Source organism: Monodon monoceros, unplaced genomic scaffold (assembly GCF_005190385.1).
Source record: "Monodon monoceros isolate NGI ecotype Baffin Bay Population unplaced genomic scaffold, NGI_Narwhal_1 Super_Scaffold_19, whole genome shotgun sequence".
Lineage (NCBI taxonomy): Eukaryota > Metazoa > Chordata > Mammalia > Artiodactyla > Monodontidae > Monodon > Monodon monoceros.
In genome coordinates, this window is record NW_021703775.1 from 62,796,373 (window position 1) to 62,813,055 (window position 16,683).

The following is a 16,683-nucleotide window of genomic DNA, read 5'->3' on the forward strand; positions in this document are numbered from 1 at the left end:
CATTTCAGGAATAAGCTCAATTAGTGAAACAGCAGGCATTAATAAAATCCTACTTATTTTTCTTCTTTATTGTGTTAGGGGCAGATAGCAACCTTACCAGTTACATTTTACAGTGAAGGAACCCAACTAAATTTAACTTGTAGGACTAGTGCCATCTCCATAGAGCCATTTTAAGGAAAACAAGGCAGTATTTTCCTAAACAGAAAGACTACTGAACAAAAAACATAATTCTCCCCCCTTTAGGGGGCTTACGTGCCACAGTCGAGTCCACAGATAGAAAACCAAATCATAGTGTAAACAACTGCTCACATTTCATAAAGACTGGACAACAACGAATTTCAGTCTATATGCCATGAACACTAATTACTGTTACCAATGAATGATTAGTTGGGCAGAAAACAGCATGTACCACTTTAATTTTTAAAACTCTCTCTTCCAAAGAGGAAACAACCCACTGCAATAAAGCAAATATGGTTCAACTCTTCATATGATGAAAAGTGATACAGTATGCACTATATTCATGTTAATTCCTCCTATAAAACACACCTAAGGACTTCGTTAAATTCTGCTGCTATTCAAGCCCAGAAATAACATTTGGTAGGATAATAAGGCAAATATTGCCTACAGTGTATTAGTAAACATGCTCTAATTAAAAGCAACTATCCTGATCACAGGTCTGTAGCATATAAGCATGGTACAAGCCTAAGTAAAATGTGAACTATCCAGAGACCATGAAATGTTAGTAATCCTACTCAGTTATTTTAATTAGCAGTAATTTTGTCAGCTATTCTCAAAAAATGGTTCCAACATTAGAATGCTAGTCTTAATGAATACTTCTTTAAGCATAATTTTTAGTGTAATGGTAACTGAGCAGCTACAATAAAGACAGATATTTATGTCAACCATAGTTCAACAGACGAGATTCTCTTTTTTTTTTAATTAATTAATTTTTGACTGCATTAGGTCTTCGCTGCTGCGTGTGGGCTTTTCTCTAGCTGCGGTGAGCAGGGGCTACCCTTCGTTGTGGTGCGCAGGCTTCTCACTGCAGTGGCTTCTCTTGTTGCAGAGCACAGGCTCTAGGCACGCGGGCTTCAACAGTTGTGGCTCGTGGGCTCTAGAGCGCAGGCTCAGTAGTTGCGATTCACGGGCTTAGCTGCTCCATGGCATGTGGGATCTTCCCAGACCAGGGCTTGAACCCGTGTCTCCTGCATTGGCAGGCGGATTCTCAACCACTGCACCAGCAGGGAAGCCCCAGGTGAGATTCTTATACAGAAGAAATCCACTGTTTGGATACAATTAATGAAACCACTCAGCAGCACTCTTCCATTCAACTTGGTAAGCACACAGCGTAAGCCTTATGTAATGCTTATTCTTGGTAAAAAGCACTTTCCCAAGAGCAGATGTGATTTATTTGCGCAGGAAAATCAAACTACAAAATATTAAGTCTTCAAAGGGCCAGCAGACAAGGCAAAAAGAATATTTTAAGCAAATCAAAGATTACCTGAATGCATCCGTTCTATAATAATGGACTGGTGAGGGGGAGGCTGAAGAAAATGTGAAGCATGAGAAATTGCAAGGGCTAGACCAGAGCCAAGTGGATTCTAGAAAAGAAAAAAGTATAACTCTATATTGATATCACTCTTGCTCTATAAAAACTAATAACCATAATATAAAGTTAACAAGTCCCATTTCCAGATGTATATTCTGTAACATTAAATAAAATAATCTAATTTGATATAACAAGTTAACGTAATAAAACTTTGCTTTCTAAAGTTAGCGTATACATCAAAATACTTTTAAATGTCTAAGCGAACACCTATTTAAAATATAGTAATTTACCATTCTGGACTTGTTGGAATTTTTGTTATGTGCAGCAAGATTGACTGCTGGGGGATCAATAACTGAGCCTGGGAAAAGCTGTGCAAGTTCGGCATTAATCACAACGGAAACTGCTTCATTGGGTGGGGTGAGTGGTGGAGTCATAAAAAGTGGTGTTGTTTTTGGAGTGGGTGGAATAACATCAGATGGATGGATGAAGAATCCAGGGGCTGCCACTGGGTTGGAAGGCACAGAGTTGTGAACAGGACCTACTGCTGATGCTGCTGATGCTGCTGCAGCTGCTGCAGCTGTTGTCTGATGTAACTTGGCTTCCAGCTTCGCTTTCTGTAAAAGAAGTAAAAGCAACAAATATAGACTAATCCTGCCTATCTAAATTGTGGGGAATACTACGTGGGTATATATTGTGAAAATAAACATGATTAACTGTATCCTAGCTCAATAAAAAGGAAATTAAGTAAAAAATGGACTCAACATGGAGTACTTCTATGCTATGTATGTGTGTGTGTGAGTGTGTGTGTGTGTGTATAATACACACACACACACACACACACACACACATACTTCCTTAAATATTTGATATAAACTTTCCTGAGTATTTGGGAAATAGGAATTTCTCAAAGCAAAGGCGGAAAGGAACCAGAACAATTAAATGTAAATAAGGAAAGAAAGTTCTCCTCAAAACAAAATATTAACAGGAAATGGATTCTCATGCTGCCTAACCTGATACAATTTGTCACCTGGAATTGTATGAAGTTTCCAAAACATCTGCTATTATTAGTAAATTTTAATTCACGTTAAGTTAATTGGTCTTTAAAATGTTGTTTTAGGTTTTTCAATCCATTAAAATAGTAACTTTTAACTCTTATGTTTGACCAAGAGTGTTTATAAACAGAGTAAGGAATGGAACTTACTTAAAGACTGCAAAGAAAATATCAATTATATACCCCCAGATATGTATCAAAGAAAATGCATTTATATAAGTTTTAAAAATTTAAGTATATCACAAAGATGTTACCTCAATTTTTGTAGAAAATGATTAGCTCAGATCGGTCAACCTTTACAAAAATAATGGTCATTTTTACAGTTTTTCAGCTTTTGAAGTTTAGAGACAGCATGAACAAAGAGCCAAATAGTCTCCAACCTGTTGCTGAAGCTTCAAAAGCTGCTGCTGTTTCTCTTGCAGCACCTGTAGCTGTTGCTCGGCTGAAGCCATTGCATGAGAGAGAGACTGCAAAGCTACCTGGGCTGCTGAACTCAGGGCTGTCGAAGCTTCCCCAACTGTCCCAGATGATAGTCCACCTACTGCAGGAGTAACCCCGAAGGAACTCACTGGCATAAGACAAGGGGGGAAAAGAAACAGGATGAAGAAAAGGTTCACAGAGAAACATATACAAAGTATATACTACTTTCACACTAAAACTACAGTTAATTTTCCTTTAAAAAATAAGACTCTTTAGAGGAAATCTTAATGGTAAAAGTATATCAATAATAATAGTATTCAAGTATAAGGGATCCAGGATTGACCTTTGATCAAAGAAAAATTAGTATGCTTTTGAGTTTAAAAATATTGTCAGCATGGAAGAAATTTCATTTAACATGGCTGAACTCTTATGCAATTTGAGCATAAGAAATAGGCTGAGTTTCCTTTACTAAGTTTCTTACAGCAACACCACCTTCTTCTCCCTCCCCTAAAAAGCTCAAACAACTTTCAATTACAAGAACATCATTTAAGAAGACTGACAACACCTATTTCCTCATTTAAAGCATAGCCTGGAAAAGAGAATCTTGCCCACAAAGAATATGCAAAGCAACGTTTCCTACCATATGCTCCTCAGAACACTAAGAAGAGGAGAAGCATGTCAGATGCACAGTCAAATAAGTCTGGCACATACTGCTTACCCATGAACATTACCATCATTACAGGTCTATGAAATCGCACGAAGTTAAAATTTTTTTACTCCTCTTTTCAATGTTATTCAAATATACAGCATAAAAGAACTTTTTTCCCATGATATATTTACCAGTATCTGTGTAAAACATTTTGGAAAAAGCTGAAATAAAAACTTAATTTCATAAACTCACACGATTAATCTTCGACAAAGGAGACAAGAACATACAATGGAGAAAAGACAGTCTCTTCAGCAAGTGGTGCTGGGAAAGCTGGACAGCCCCATGTAAATCAATGAAGTTAGAACACACCCTCACACCATACACAAAAATAAACTCAAAATGGCTGAAAGACTTAAATATAAGACATGACACCATAAAACTCCCAGAAGAGATCACAGGCAAAACATTCTCTGACATAAATCGTACCAATGTCTCCCAAGGCAATAGAAATAAAAGCAAAGATAAACAAATGGGACCTAATCAAACTTATAGGCTTTTGCACAGCAAAGGAAACCATAAACAAAACAAAAAGACAACCTATAAGAAAATATTTGCAAACGATGTGATAAACAAGGGCTTAATTTCCAAAATATACAAACAGCTCATACAATTCAATAACAAAAAAACAAACAACCCAATCAAAAAACGGGCAGAAGACCTAAATAGACATTTCTCCAAAGAAGACATACAGATGGCCAATAGGCACAAGAAAATATGTTCAACATCACTAATAATTAGAGAAATGCAAAACAAAACTACAATGAGGTACCACCTCACACTGGTCAGAATGGCCATCATTAAAAAGTCTACAAATAACAAATGCTGGAGAGAGTGTGGAGAAAAGGGAACCCTCCTACTCCTACACTGTTGGTGGGAATGTGAACTGGTGCAGCCACTATGGAAAACAGTATGTAGGTTCCTTAAAAAACTAAAAATAGAATTGCCATATGATTCGGCAATCCCACTCCTGGACATACATCCAGAGAAAACTCTAATTTGAAAAGATACGTGCACCCCAATGTTCATGGCTGCGCTATTTACAATAGCCAAGACATGGAAGCAACCTAAATGTCCATCAACAGATGAATGGATAAAGAAGATGTGGTACATATATACAATGGAATACTACTCATCCATGAAAAAGAATGATATAATGCCATATGCAGCAACATGGATGGACCTGGAGATTATTATACTAAGTGAAGTAAGAGAAAGGCTTACTTATATTAAGGAAAGATAACTGCTACAATAATAACAAATGTTTAGTATGTATTACCTACTACCTTACACTGTTTTAGTTAATTACTACATTCAACAAATGAACCCTGAAGGGCAGGTACTATGATTCTGGTCTTTAGTTGATTAAGTAAAGAATGGCTCAGAGAAGTTACCCTGTAGAGTTACCTAATGGTAGAACTAGGGTTAGAACCAAGGGCTGTGTGAAATCAAACCTAACATGAGGCATAGTGCTAAGCATGGAACTTACATCAACTCATTTAATCTTTGCAATGGCACATGAGTAGGTAATATGTTATCCCATTTTACAGATAATGTATCTAAAATTGAGGGAACTATATGGCAGAAACTAACACAACATTTTAAATCAACTATACTCCAATAAAAATTAAAAAAAATAAAATTGAGGGAAGTAATCTGCTCATAAATACCTGAAAAGGGGAGGAAAAAGGTAATCTGACAGCCTATCTTAACATCTAACAATGACTATATTATGCCAGAATTCAAATAAACTATTTTTAAAAACTAAGCTATAATCACAAGATTGAAATAACAACAAAACTGTGCATAGCCTCTTAACAATTAAAACTCTCCTCAACTTAAAAAAAAAACATGATCATTACAGTGTAGCCATCATACACCTCATTTAACTTGCACAAATTCAACTATATAAGCTTGGGCAAAGAAAGAGCAATCATAACTCATATAAGTTGTGTGCTGCAAAATGAAATCCATTTGCTCCATCAAGTGTTCCACCAAAGCAACAGCAGTTCATTCCAACTCTAGAGGGAAAATTATTAGACTTACTAAGGCATTTATGTTGTACTTGTACTTTGGGGTAATTTAAGTGGTTTTTCAATATTAACCATGTGTATTTTAGCCCTTTACTGATTTTAAAAATCTAATGCCCAAATAATATTTAAAGGAAAATGAGCTAAGTCACAAGAAACACATAAGAGACATAAACAACCCACGAAAAATAAGTCATCCTGCTACTATAAAACTAATTTTTAAATCTTTTGCACAGAGTTTTCAATATCATTTCCTATTTTTATACTAAGAGCCTCTAAAACTAGATATAAAAAAAAGAGGTGAGAACAAGAAAAAGATGACTACTATCACCATTTCTATTCAGTATAAATGCAGGAAGTCCTAGGAAGCATGATAGAGCAAGAAAAAGAAATAAAAGATATAACAACTAGAAAAACAACAAAGTAAAAATCTCTTTATTAACAGATGATATAATTGTGTATATTTAAACTCCCTAAAAAAAAATCCCTAAGAATGTACAATCTACAAGAATTAATAAGTTAATATAGCAGTATCACCAGGTATGAGATTAATATACACAGATCAATTATACTTCTATAGATCAGCAAGAAAAACCTGGAAATAAAATTAAGAAAAATAGCACTTATAAAAGCATAAAAAATCAAACAGCTAGGTACAAATCTAAAAAGGATGTGCAGAACTTCTAGTGCACCAAGAACTATAAGACATCACCAAGATAAATGGAATACCTAATTTAGCATAAATATATACTAAAGAATATTACCATGTTAATGGACTGGAAGTCTTAATGTTAAGATGTCAATCCTCCCAAACTGACTTATATTCAAACCCCATATTAAAATACAATAAGTTTTTTGAGTATAAATTATCAATTCAATTCTAAAATTTAAATGGAATTACTGAGATCTAATGTACAGCACATTGATTATAGATCATAATACTGCATTATATACTTGAAAGTTACAAAGAGAGTAGATCTTAAATGTTCTCACCACAAAAAAGAAATAGTAATTCTGTGACGCGATGAAGGTATTAGCTAATGCTATGGAGGTAATCATTTTACAATATATAAATTTTTCAAAACAACACACTGTACACCTTAAACTTGCTCACCGTTGTACGTCATTTATATTTCAATAAAGCTGGAAAAAATGGAAATATAAAAGACCCAGAATCTTTATGAAAGAGCACCTTTAAGAAAAAGAATGTTGGTGGATTACACTCCTAGATATACACTCAAGAGAACTGAAAACATACATCACAATGAACACTTAACACAAAAATGTTCACAGCAGTATTTTTCTTAATAGCCAAAAAGAGGAAACAACCCAAATGTCCATTAACTGCTGAGTAGATAAACGAAATGTGGTATATCCAAAAAAATTTTTAAGTGGTAAATATAAAATGGAATATTATTCAGCTACAAAAATGATGTACTTAGACATGCTAAATGGACAAACCTTGAAAATATTAAACCAAGTGGAAGAACCCAGACAAAAAGGTCATATACTATATGATTCCACATTTATGGGAAATGTCCAGGGTAGGCAAATCCATAGACTCAAAACAGATTAGTGATTGCTAGAAGATGGGGGAGAGGGGAATTGGGAGTGACTGTTAATGGTTACAGGGTTTCTTTCTGGAGTGATTAAAATGCTCTGGAATTAGTGGTAATGACTGCACAACACTATGAAAACTTCATATATAAATTTTCTAAATCTACCAAAAAAGAAAAAAAGTTGGTAGATTTGTACTAGCAGATTTTAAGACTTAACATAAAGTTACAGTAATTAAGACAATGAGGTACTGGCATAAGGCTAGATAAACTGACCAAAGGAACAGAAATGACCCACACAGACAGCAAACACATAATTCTGAAGAGAGGTGACACTGCAGTAGAGTGAAGGAAAGATAGCTTTTCCCCCACAAATGATTACACATCAGAAGAGAGAAAGACTAAACTAAGATGAATTAGAAGAAAATACCCATAGTAAAAGAAGAGATTTAAAAGTTGAAATTATGTCAGTTATAGTGATGAAGTGTAACATACATGAAACTGGAGATGCAAGAAGAAAGAAGATAAAAAACAGGGCAGAAGCAGTGTTTCAACAGTTAATGGCTGAGATCTTTCTAAAGCTGATGGAAGATACGAAGTAAGCATTCAAGAAGCTCTGTGAATCCCAACCAGGATAATTACAACTGAAACCACATGTAGGAAATCAGAGAAAAATGCTGAAAACAGAGAGAAAGGAGGTGAAGGGGAGAAATCAAGGAGGGCAGGGGAAGAGTATGAATCTCAAAAACACCGTGAAAACTGACAATGACATTAAAAAAGGAATAATAAGACTGACAAGTGATGTCTAACAAAAACAGTGTAAAGTAAAATGAAAGATTACCTTTAAATAAATAGAAGAAATAATAGCTGGCTTACAATTCTATAACATGTGAAATACTCTTCAAGAATGAAGATGGGGGCTTCCCTGGTGGCGCAGTGGTTAAGAATCCACCTGCCAATGCAGGGGACATGGGTTCAAGCCCTGGTCCAGAAAGATCCCACATGCTGCGGGGCAACTAAGCCCATGCGCCACAACTACTGAGCCTGCACTCTAGACCCCACGAGCCACAACTACTGAGCCCACGTGCCACAACTACTGAAGCCCGCGTGCCTAGAGCCCATGCTCCACAAGAAGAGAAGCCACCGCAATAAGAAGCCCGCACACCACAACAAAGGGTAGCCCCCGCTTGCCGCAACTAGAGAAGGCCCGTGCACAGCAATAAAGACCCAACACAGCCAAAATTAAAATAAATAAAATAAATTTATTAAAAAAAAAAGAATGAAGATGACATATCTTGATCCAAACAAGCCAAATGTAGAAAGTTATTATTATGATGTTCAGAAAAATTTAATTAAGTACTGAAAATTAGATGATACTATGACATTGATTATACTAATTTATTAGATTATGATAAAGTGCATCATAATAAACCATAGTTAATTTAGAAAATTATAATAAAAATGGAATCAGTTATTAAAGAGGACATCCGCATTGTTTAAGATACTATGTATGCAGGGCTTCCCTGGTGGCGCAGTGGTTGAGAGTCCGCCTGCCGATGCAGGGGACACGGGTTCGTGCCCCGGTCCAGGAAGATCCCACATGCCACGGAGCGGCTAGGCCCGTGAGCCATGGCCACTGAGCCTGTGCGTCCGGAGCCTGTGCTCCGCAACGAGAGAGGCCACAACAGTGAGAGGCCCGCGTACTGCCAAAAACAAATAAAAATAAAAAAAAAATAATAATAATAAAAAAAAAGATACTATGTATGGATAATGGCTGTCATTTATCTAATTTTTCAAGAAATATTTGAAATTTTCCTACAGAAAACTAAGTTAATTCATCATCAGTAGACAAGAACCAAAAAAGTGATCTTACAGAGTTTTCAGACATAAAGAAAAATCAAACCACAGAAAAGCTCAAAAGCAAAGAAACAGAGAAATGAAAATGGAGTTATGAAATAAATCCAAATGAATACTGAATATAAAAACTATAATAATAACCATGGAATTAAAATACATATAAAATTAAGGTATAAAGCCACATTGCCATATAAATTAGAAAGGTGATAAATAATGTTCAATATATTTGCACTGTATGGTAAAAAGAAAAGCAACTGGATTTCTGGATGTCAAGGATATGTGTATATTATGCTCTCTGGGATGATTGCTAAAAATATTATAATAAAAAGTAGAAAAATAGCTCAATAAAAATACAATCACCAATAAAATGGAAACAAAGGAGAAAAAGAAACATCTAACAGGCAAGATGAGAAATCTAATAGAATATACGAAAAACATGGTAGATTTGAATCCAAATATATTACTAAGTACATTAAATGTAAATAAACTAAATACTCCAATTGAAAGAAGGGGAGGAAAAAAGCAACTACATTCTGCTTATAAAAGACATGACTAAAATGAAAGGAGACACTGAAAAGTTGAAAGTAAAAAGAAGGAAAAATATATACCATACAAATAGTAACTAAAAGAAAGCTGATAGAGAAATATCAAACAAAGTAATTTTAGGAAAATCAATCTTAGAGAGAGAGAGATAATACCTAACGATAAAAGATTCAATTCACAAGAAAGATACAACCATTCTAAATTTATATGGTACTTTCAAAATGTATAAAATAAAAATTGTTGAAACTAAAATAGACAAATCCACAGGTATAATGAAAGGAATTTAACATGCTGATCTTATTAACTAAAAACAAAAACAAACAAGATGAAATAATCAAAGACAGAGAATTTGAAGACCACAATTAATCCAAGTGGATATACAGAGCACACTTCACCAAGTGCAGAGTAAACATTATTGTCAAGCATTATTGCTGATCCTCTGCAATTCCCAATAAATTTTGCAGACTGACAAAGTATTTCTTTTGACCCCACAGCATTTTAAATAGAAATGAATAAGATGATAACTAGAAAATCTTAATATGCTTGTAAATTAAGGAGTGCATTTTTTAACGTTACTTACTAAAGTTGAATATATGAAAACCCTATAAAGCAGCAAATCAACTTCTACAGTCATAGCTAAGAGAATAGTGTATCCACTAGTACTAACAGCACTACAATATAACAACCCAAATGTCACTCAAGAGTACACAAATCAATAGTGGGTACATAAATTTTGTTTTATTCAGAGAGTAGAATCGTAAACAGCGATGAAAATGAACCAACTATCTGTATATGCAATGATATAGGTGAATTTAACAACGATAACATGGAACAGAAGGCTGACCAACAAATACATAAATGCAATTCTATACTACACAGACCCTACTCAATCAGTGTTTAGGAACACGTAGCTAAGAGGTTATACAAAGAAACAAATAAAAACCAAGAAATGATTACTCTAAAAGTTAGGACAATGTTTACCTTTTGGAGAGAGTGAGGGAAAAGTAAATGGAAAGGGGGCATGAAGAAATCTTCTTTTAGAGTACTGGAAATGTTATTTCTTGACTTGGTGGTCACATGGGCAGTTTGTGTTGTGATAAATTGCTTCACTATACAATTGTTTTCTGCACCTTTCTGTATGCGCGTTATATTTCAGAATTAACATGTTTCAAAAGAAAAGGAGACAGGAAGCTGAGAGACTACAGTCATCTTCTAGCACCTTATGATCACTAGTCAGGACTTTGCCCTAACATTTAATAAGTATCCCTCTGCTGGTTGTGGTTTCAATCTGGGTGGAATACAGAGGTGAATGCTTATAAAAGCATAGACTACCTTTGGAAAGACAAGAAACGGGTCCTATTGTATGTTTTACAGGAGTAGAAATGGGTAGGAATGTGAGGAAATACTTTTCTTTTTCAAACCAGATCTTTTATGTTTTAAATTTTATAACTTCTGAAAGTATTATTCAAACACATTGATTTTCTTAAAATAAAAAATTAATTTCATGACAGTTCCAAAAAAAAAGTCTGATTTAGAACCAAAGAGTTTTCTGGAAGTTTAATTTCTTGTTATCGCATGTTTCCATACCACTGTAAATATATAAGTTTCTACAAAATGACTGCAATAGTCCAAGAAAACAAACACAAATGAATTTTGACCCTTCTGGCATCTCCATATGAAAGAAATATAAAATTTTATTTTTAAATTAAAACTCTCAGCTACATAAGCCATGAATTTCACTTAGTGGTTACTTCTACAATTGGAAGATATAAGATGATTCTGAATAAAAAGGCACTCAAAGCACTGTTAATTTCCCTTTAAAACACTTTGCCATTCTGGACCCAAGTGCAAGATTAAGTTTTTCAAGACTTCTCAAGCAAACTATTTTTACTTTCTGTTAGACAGTTGAAGAAACAAAAAGACACCTACTTACAAAAAACCATCAACAGCAGAATTCATTCAAGACAATATTCAAAAACACTTCTGGGACTGTAATATAAATGTAAAACCATATACCAATATTTTTAATTATAAAAACTTCAATTATTTGTGCCCAGATAGAACTAACTGTAAATAAACACTGATCCTACAATGTGAAGAAAAAACAAAGAAAGTAAGATATACAGAATAAACAGAAGTTCTTCTCACTGATTATTCATTTAAAACATCAACACCACCATATATTCAACACACACAAATACTGGTTCATATATCCAAAGTTGTTTTAAACTAGCTGAAAAAACAGTATTTCGTCTTCACTCATCTCAACCTTCTCAAAGACATTACCAAATATACCTTTAACTTTAAACACAAGAAATTACATCATGATGCCAAACTGACCATCAAGACTGATTGCTGAAGGTGGGTAATGAAAATATAGTCTATTGTACTCGTCCCTCTACTTTCGTTATGTTTGATATTTTCCAAATTAAAATGTTTCTAAAAATGCACATACATAAAACAAAAAGATTTAACATAGGGTTCTAGAGGGTAGGAAAAAACCCATGAATAGACTTAGAAAAGAATATGAAACCACTTATGATTTTTCCCCAAAATGTGCCTCCTACCAATAAGTTTCTACTAAACATGACAGCAAAGGAATTTACATATACTATAAACTGATATGTAAATACTGATATATCACTTTATTACAACATAAAATATGTAATAAAAGAATGTATATAATAAGAGAAGGTATATACCAGTAAACGTACTTGCATCATCCCTTTCTATTCTGGTTCCATCACTAGTTGACACACAAGTAAAGTGCAGAGGTTCAACTTCTAGAAGTCCAGTGAGAGATGTGAAACTACCTTCAGCAGCTGTGCAACTACTGACCTTTCCATTTCCTAATACAAAAAAGAGACAAGTTTTATAAAACGTGAATTAACCTTAAAAAGGCAATAGTCATATTGAGAATTATAGCTACTACTTCGATTTTAATTAGAAAGATGTATAAATGCATAAACACAGGGTTTACACAGGGCTTCAACAATGGACGTGGTATTAAGAAAACACACAAATAGATACTAGTCTCCTTACTACAAAAGCAGAGTTGCAGAGAAGCAACCTAGTGGCCATTCACATTAACAAGAAACTATAACAAGTGATTTAGATTTTAAATGAGGAATAGAAGACAAAAGAAAAACAATTAATAAATAAATAAAATAGATTTTAAATGAGGGGAAAAAATAACCAGCTACTTAGATTAGCTATTACTCAATCTGTTTAAGTATGCAAAATATCAGAATACATTCTATGATGTCAACAGTACAAATGACACTTATTAAAAACTAAAAAAATATTCTAAAATATTAGCAAGGTTTATCTATAAATTTTATATTTTGAATATAATATCAATATTCTAGAATGAGATATGCTACCTTATAATCATAAAAAGTTTAAGTTGGCACATGTAGTAGTAAGAAAGAAAAATCAAATGGTCACAACTATGCGAATCATAAAACCACAGTAAGAAGACTGGACAGAAGAACACAAAAGAATTAAGAGTAGTGTATATCGTACAAGGGGAGGGGAGGAAGAGGGAAGGGTTATTTTTAGTACTTTTCAAATGTTCTAATCAGAGCACTACTTTTAAACAGAATTCTTTAACACACAAAGTAGAACAGAAAGAGAAGATGGAAAGAATGGAGAGAGATGAAAAATATCATCAAATATCTGAAGGAATAAATTAAACGCAAGACTAAACTGTCAAAACCTTGTTCTCCAACGTCCCATTGGCACCCAGCATAGGACCTGACACGTGTGTTAAAAAAATATTTATTGAGCACTTATTCAATAGAAGACATGGGAGATACAAGAAAAGGGACAGGCCCTAGTTGTCATGAAATGCATATTCTGTTCAAGGTTACCAGGTATCAATTAATTATACAACTGAACCGAAAAAAAATTCCTATGCTTTACTTAAGAGAAGTTCAAAGGATAAATAAATCAAGGGGAAATCAGTCTATGCCAGGGGTAATAAAAAACTTCCATGATGAGGTGATGAGACATATGGGAAGAATAAAAGATTTTTGTCTTTATTCCACTGGGACGGGAATCCAGGCAGAAGAAATGACATGAGTGAAATCCCTTCAGTAGGAAGAAACATGACACATTAGAGAAACTGAAAGAAAAATGTGCCTAGAGGAACATTTCTCAACCCTAAAACCCCTCTACACATCTTTAAAATAATTAAAAGAACTTGAAAATTGAGTTTTCATTTATGTTGGCTCTGTGTGTGTGTGTGTGTGTGTGTGTGTGTGTGTGTGTGTGTCTATATAGAAATATTTATCAAGGTAGAAATTTTAAGATGAGAATATTTTAAACATTAATTAGTATAACAGTAATAAACTCATTAGGTATAAAACTAAATAGCATCTTTTGATGAAAAATGACTGTTATGACCAAGAAAACAAGGAATAATGGTCGTGCCAAGAAGGGCCGCAGCCACATGCAGCCTATTCGCTGCACCAACTGTGCCCGACGCGTGCCCGAGGATAAGGCCATTAAGAAGCTCGTCATTCGGAACATCGTAGAGGCCGCAGCCATCCGGGACATTTCCAAAGCGAGTGTTTTCGATGCCTATGTGCTTCCCAAGCTGTATGTGAAACTGCATTACTGCGTGAGTTGTGCCATTCACAGCAAGGCAGTCAGGAATCGTTCTCGGGAAGCCGGGAAGGACCGAACACCTCCACCTGGATTTAGACCTGCTGGTGCTGCCCCACGACCTCCACCGAAGCCCATGTAAGAAGCTAAGTTCTTAAAGACTAAAGAAATACTGTCCCCTGGAAAGACAATAAAATGGAAATTATACTTTAAGAAAAAAACAAAAATAATGAGAAGACTGGTGATGTTTTACATTCTTGCAAATCTCTTTAAAATTTGGCTTATCAGAAGGTAGTTGGATTTGCCTATCTGCCTCTGCATTCAATGTATTACAATAGGATGCTCTGGCAGAAATACATGAAGAAACGCCGACCCAATACAAATATGTGATTGGAGAAGAACGGAATATTTTAATAAAGTATTAAATATTCAAAAACTTGAAAAGTGGTAGTTTAGGATTAGTTGCAATACAGTATCTGAAATCTTAAAAAAAGAACTTCTCAAACTCTATCTTAAAAAATCTTAAAAAAAGAACTTCTCAAACCCATGCTTGATGTTGAATCACCATGCATCAATCATAGGGAAAATACTGGTCCACTGCTATATACAGATCTTCCAAATGTTAACACATTTCATCATATAATATCAGAAAATGACACTCACTAATATCATCGTAGCCCATCAGAAAAGTCATTAAAGCTCACTTCAGAGGAAACAAGTTTTCCAAAATTCTAATTTCTGCTTAAAAGTCTACTTCTAAAATTGGCAACAAATACTATCAACTGGATGGATACTGACAGGCATTTTTTATTCATTTTTGAGAAAATACCTGCCAAATAATCAAATCTGAATAAACGTATTTTATCAGTTATTCTTGCAAATAAAAATGGTATACCATGAAATAAGCAACTAGTTCAGCTTATAACTCTAACAACTACACAAGTGCACCTCCTTGAAACAACCATGGTTCTTCAGCATGCAGCAGAAGTGTTTCATGCACACTTCCCATTTCATCACAGAATAGTTAAAAGATGCATACTCGTGGGTTCAAACTTTAATAAAATTAACAATTTTTACTGTTTCATCAAAGGTATTTCTAAGTGAAACTGCCATACTTTTTACTCTAAGTGCATGGGGAAGAACATCATGCTTTTGCACAATCAGTATGAATGTCAATGCAATGAAAAAAGGCAAGTAACACTGTTTTATCATGAAAACATTTAACCCGTGGACTCCCTGAAAGGATCTCAGGAACCCTGAGGGGACCTATGGACCACACTTTGAGAATCACTGGGCCACAGAAAGAAAACTAACAGGGCAGATCACACAAGATGTTCTATGCTATATTAGAGACTCTGGACTGCACAATTATGGAAAGAAATGAAAAGTATTTTAAGAAGAGACAGAGAATGATCAGATCAGGTTTGCATTCAAAAATGATTGCATTCATTCCATTGTGGAGAATGTATAGAAGTGAGCCAAGAACAGATGCAGAATGACCAGTTAGAAAGCTATTACTGTAGTCCAGGTTCAAAACGACTGTGGCTTAGATCGTAATACTGCGATCGTGGGAAGTAAGAGAATGGGCAGATTTGAAATATATGTTGGTGGAAAAATAGAATCTGATGACAGCCTCATTGTGGAGGAAGAGAAAGATAGGATAACATTCAGATTTCTGTTTTGTGCCATGGATGCCATTAACTGAAAAAAGGAATGCTGGATGGTGAGAAATAAAATGAAGAGACGTTCATATGGAGACGTATATCACGACTTCTAAGTCCCTTCTTCTGGGACTATGATACTCTATAATATAGAGTATGGCTGCTCTTGCTTATTTAACCCCCAGGCTTGGCCTGAGCTTTACCGTCCTCTCCTTACGTTCTCTCTATAAGGAATTTCATTCTATCCTAAGGAGTTCAGAAGGCATCTACAGGTCTAGTTCTAACCCCTCCTCTGAGTTCTGTTCATAATTTGACAAGTCACTTAGATAGAGACACACTGGCAGTAAGGTAGTCAGGAGCCTAAGTCATCAAACAGAGGAGATAACACCAGTATCTAAGGCAGAATAAGTCATTAAAAAGCAAGTAACAGACCAAAAGTATAGTATGACCTCTTTCATTAAAAATGCTCATAAACACGTGTAGCAAATAAGTCTAAATAGCTAAGCATCCTGTTAACAATGGTAATCTAAAAGGATGAAGAGGTTAGAGTTGAGACATTTTATGTTTTATTTATATTTCTATATTTGATTTTTCTCTTTTGCTTTTTTCACAACTCATAATTTACAAGCCTGAGACTAACTCCCAAAATTTACTTACAATTAATGTGGTACTTATCATAATATGTTTACAAATAAATTTTTT

At 34.6% G+C, this 16,683-nt stretch overlaps 2 protein-coding genes across 2 annotated transcripts in view; one reads left to right on the forward strand and one right to left on the reverse strand.

Annotated features, from left to right (window-relative positions):
* Positions 1 to 16,683, reverse strand: part of BIRC6 (baculoviral IAP repeat containing 6) — a 268,208-nt gene that overhangs the window by 175,810 nt on the left and 75,715 nt on the right. Inside the window, 4 exon segments of the mRNA XM_029231389.1 lie at positions 1,502 to 1,601; positions 1,840 to 2,163; positions 2,981 to 3,168; positions 12,427 to 12,561. Of these exon segments, the coding sequence (XP_029087222.1) occupies positions 1,502 to 1,601; positions 1,840 to 2,163; positions 2,981 to 3,168; positions 12,427 to 12,561 (747 nt within the window).
* Positions 14,106 to 14,640, forward strand: LOC114900333 (40S ribosomal protein S26-like). Its single transcript, XM_029231390.1, has one exon. It carries the CDS (start codon positions 14,106 to 14,108, stop codon positions 14,460 to 14,462), a length of 357 nt encoding a protein of 118 aa, XP_029087223.1. The 3' UTR covers positions 14,463 to 14,640.

Excerpts from the sequence above, each read along its gene's own strand:
- LOC114900333 (XM_029231390.1), top strand. The coding sequence starts at position 14,106 with ATGACTGTTATGACCAAGAAAACAAGGAATAATGGTCGTGCCAAGAAG.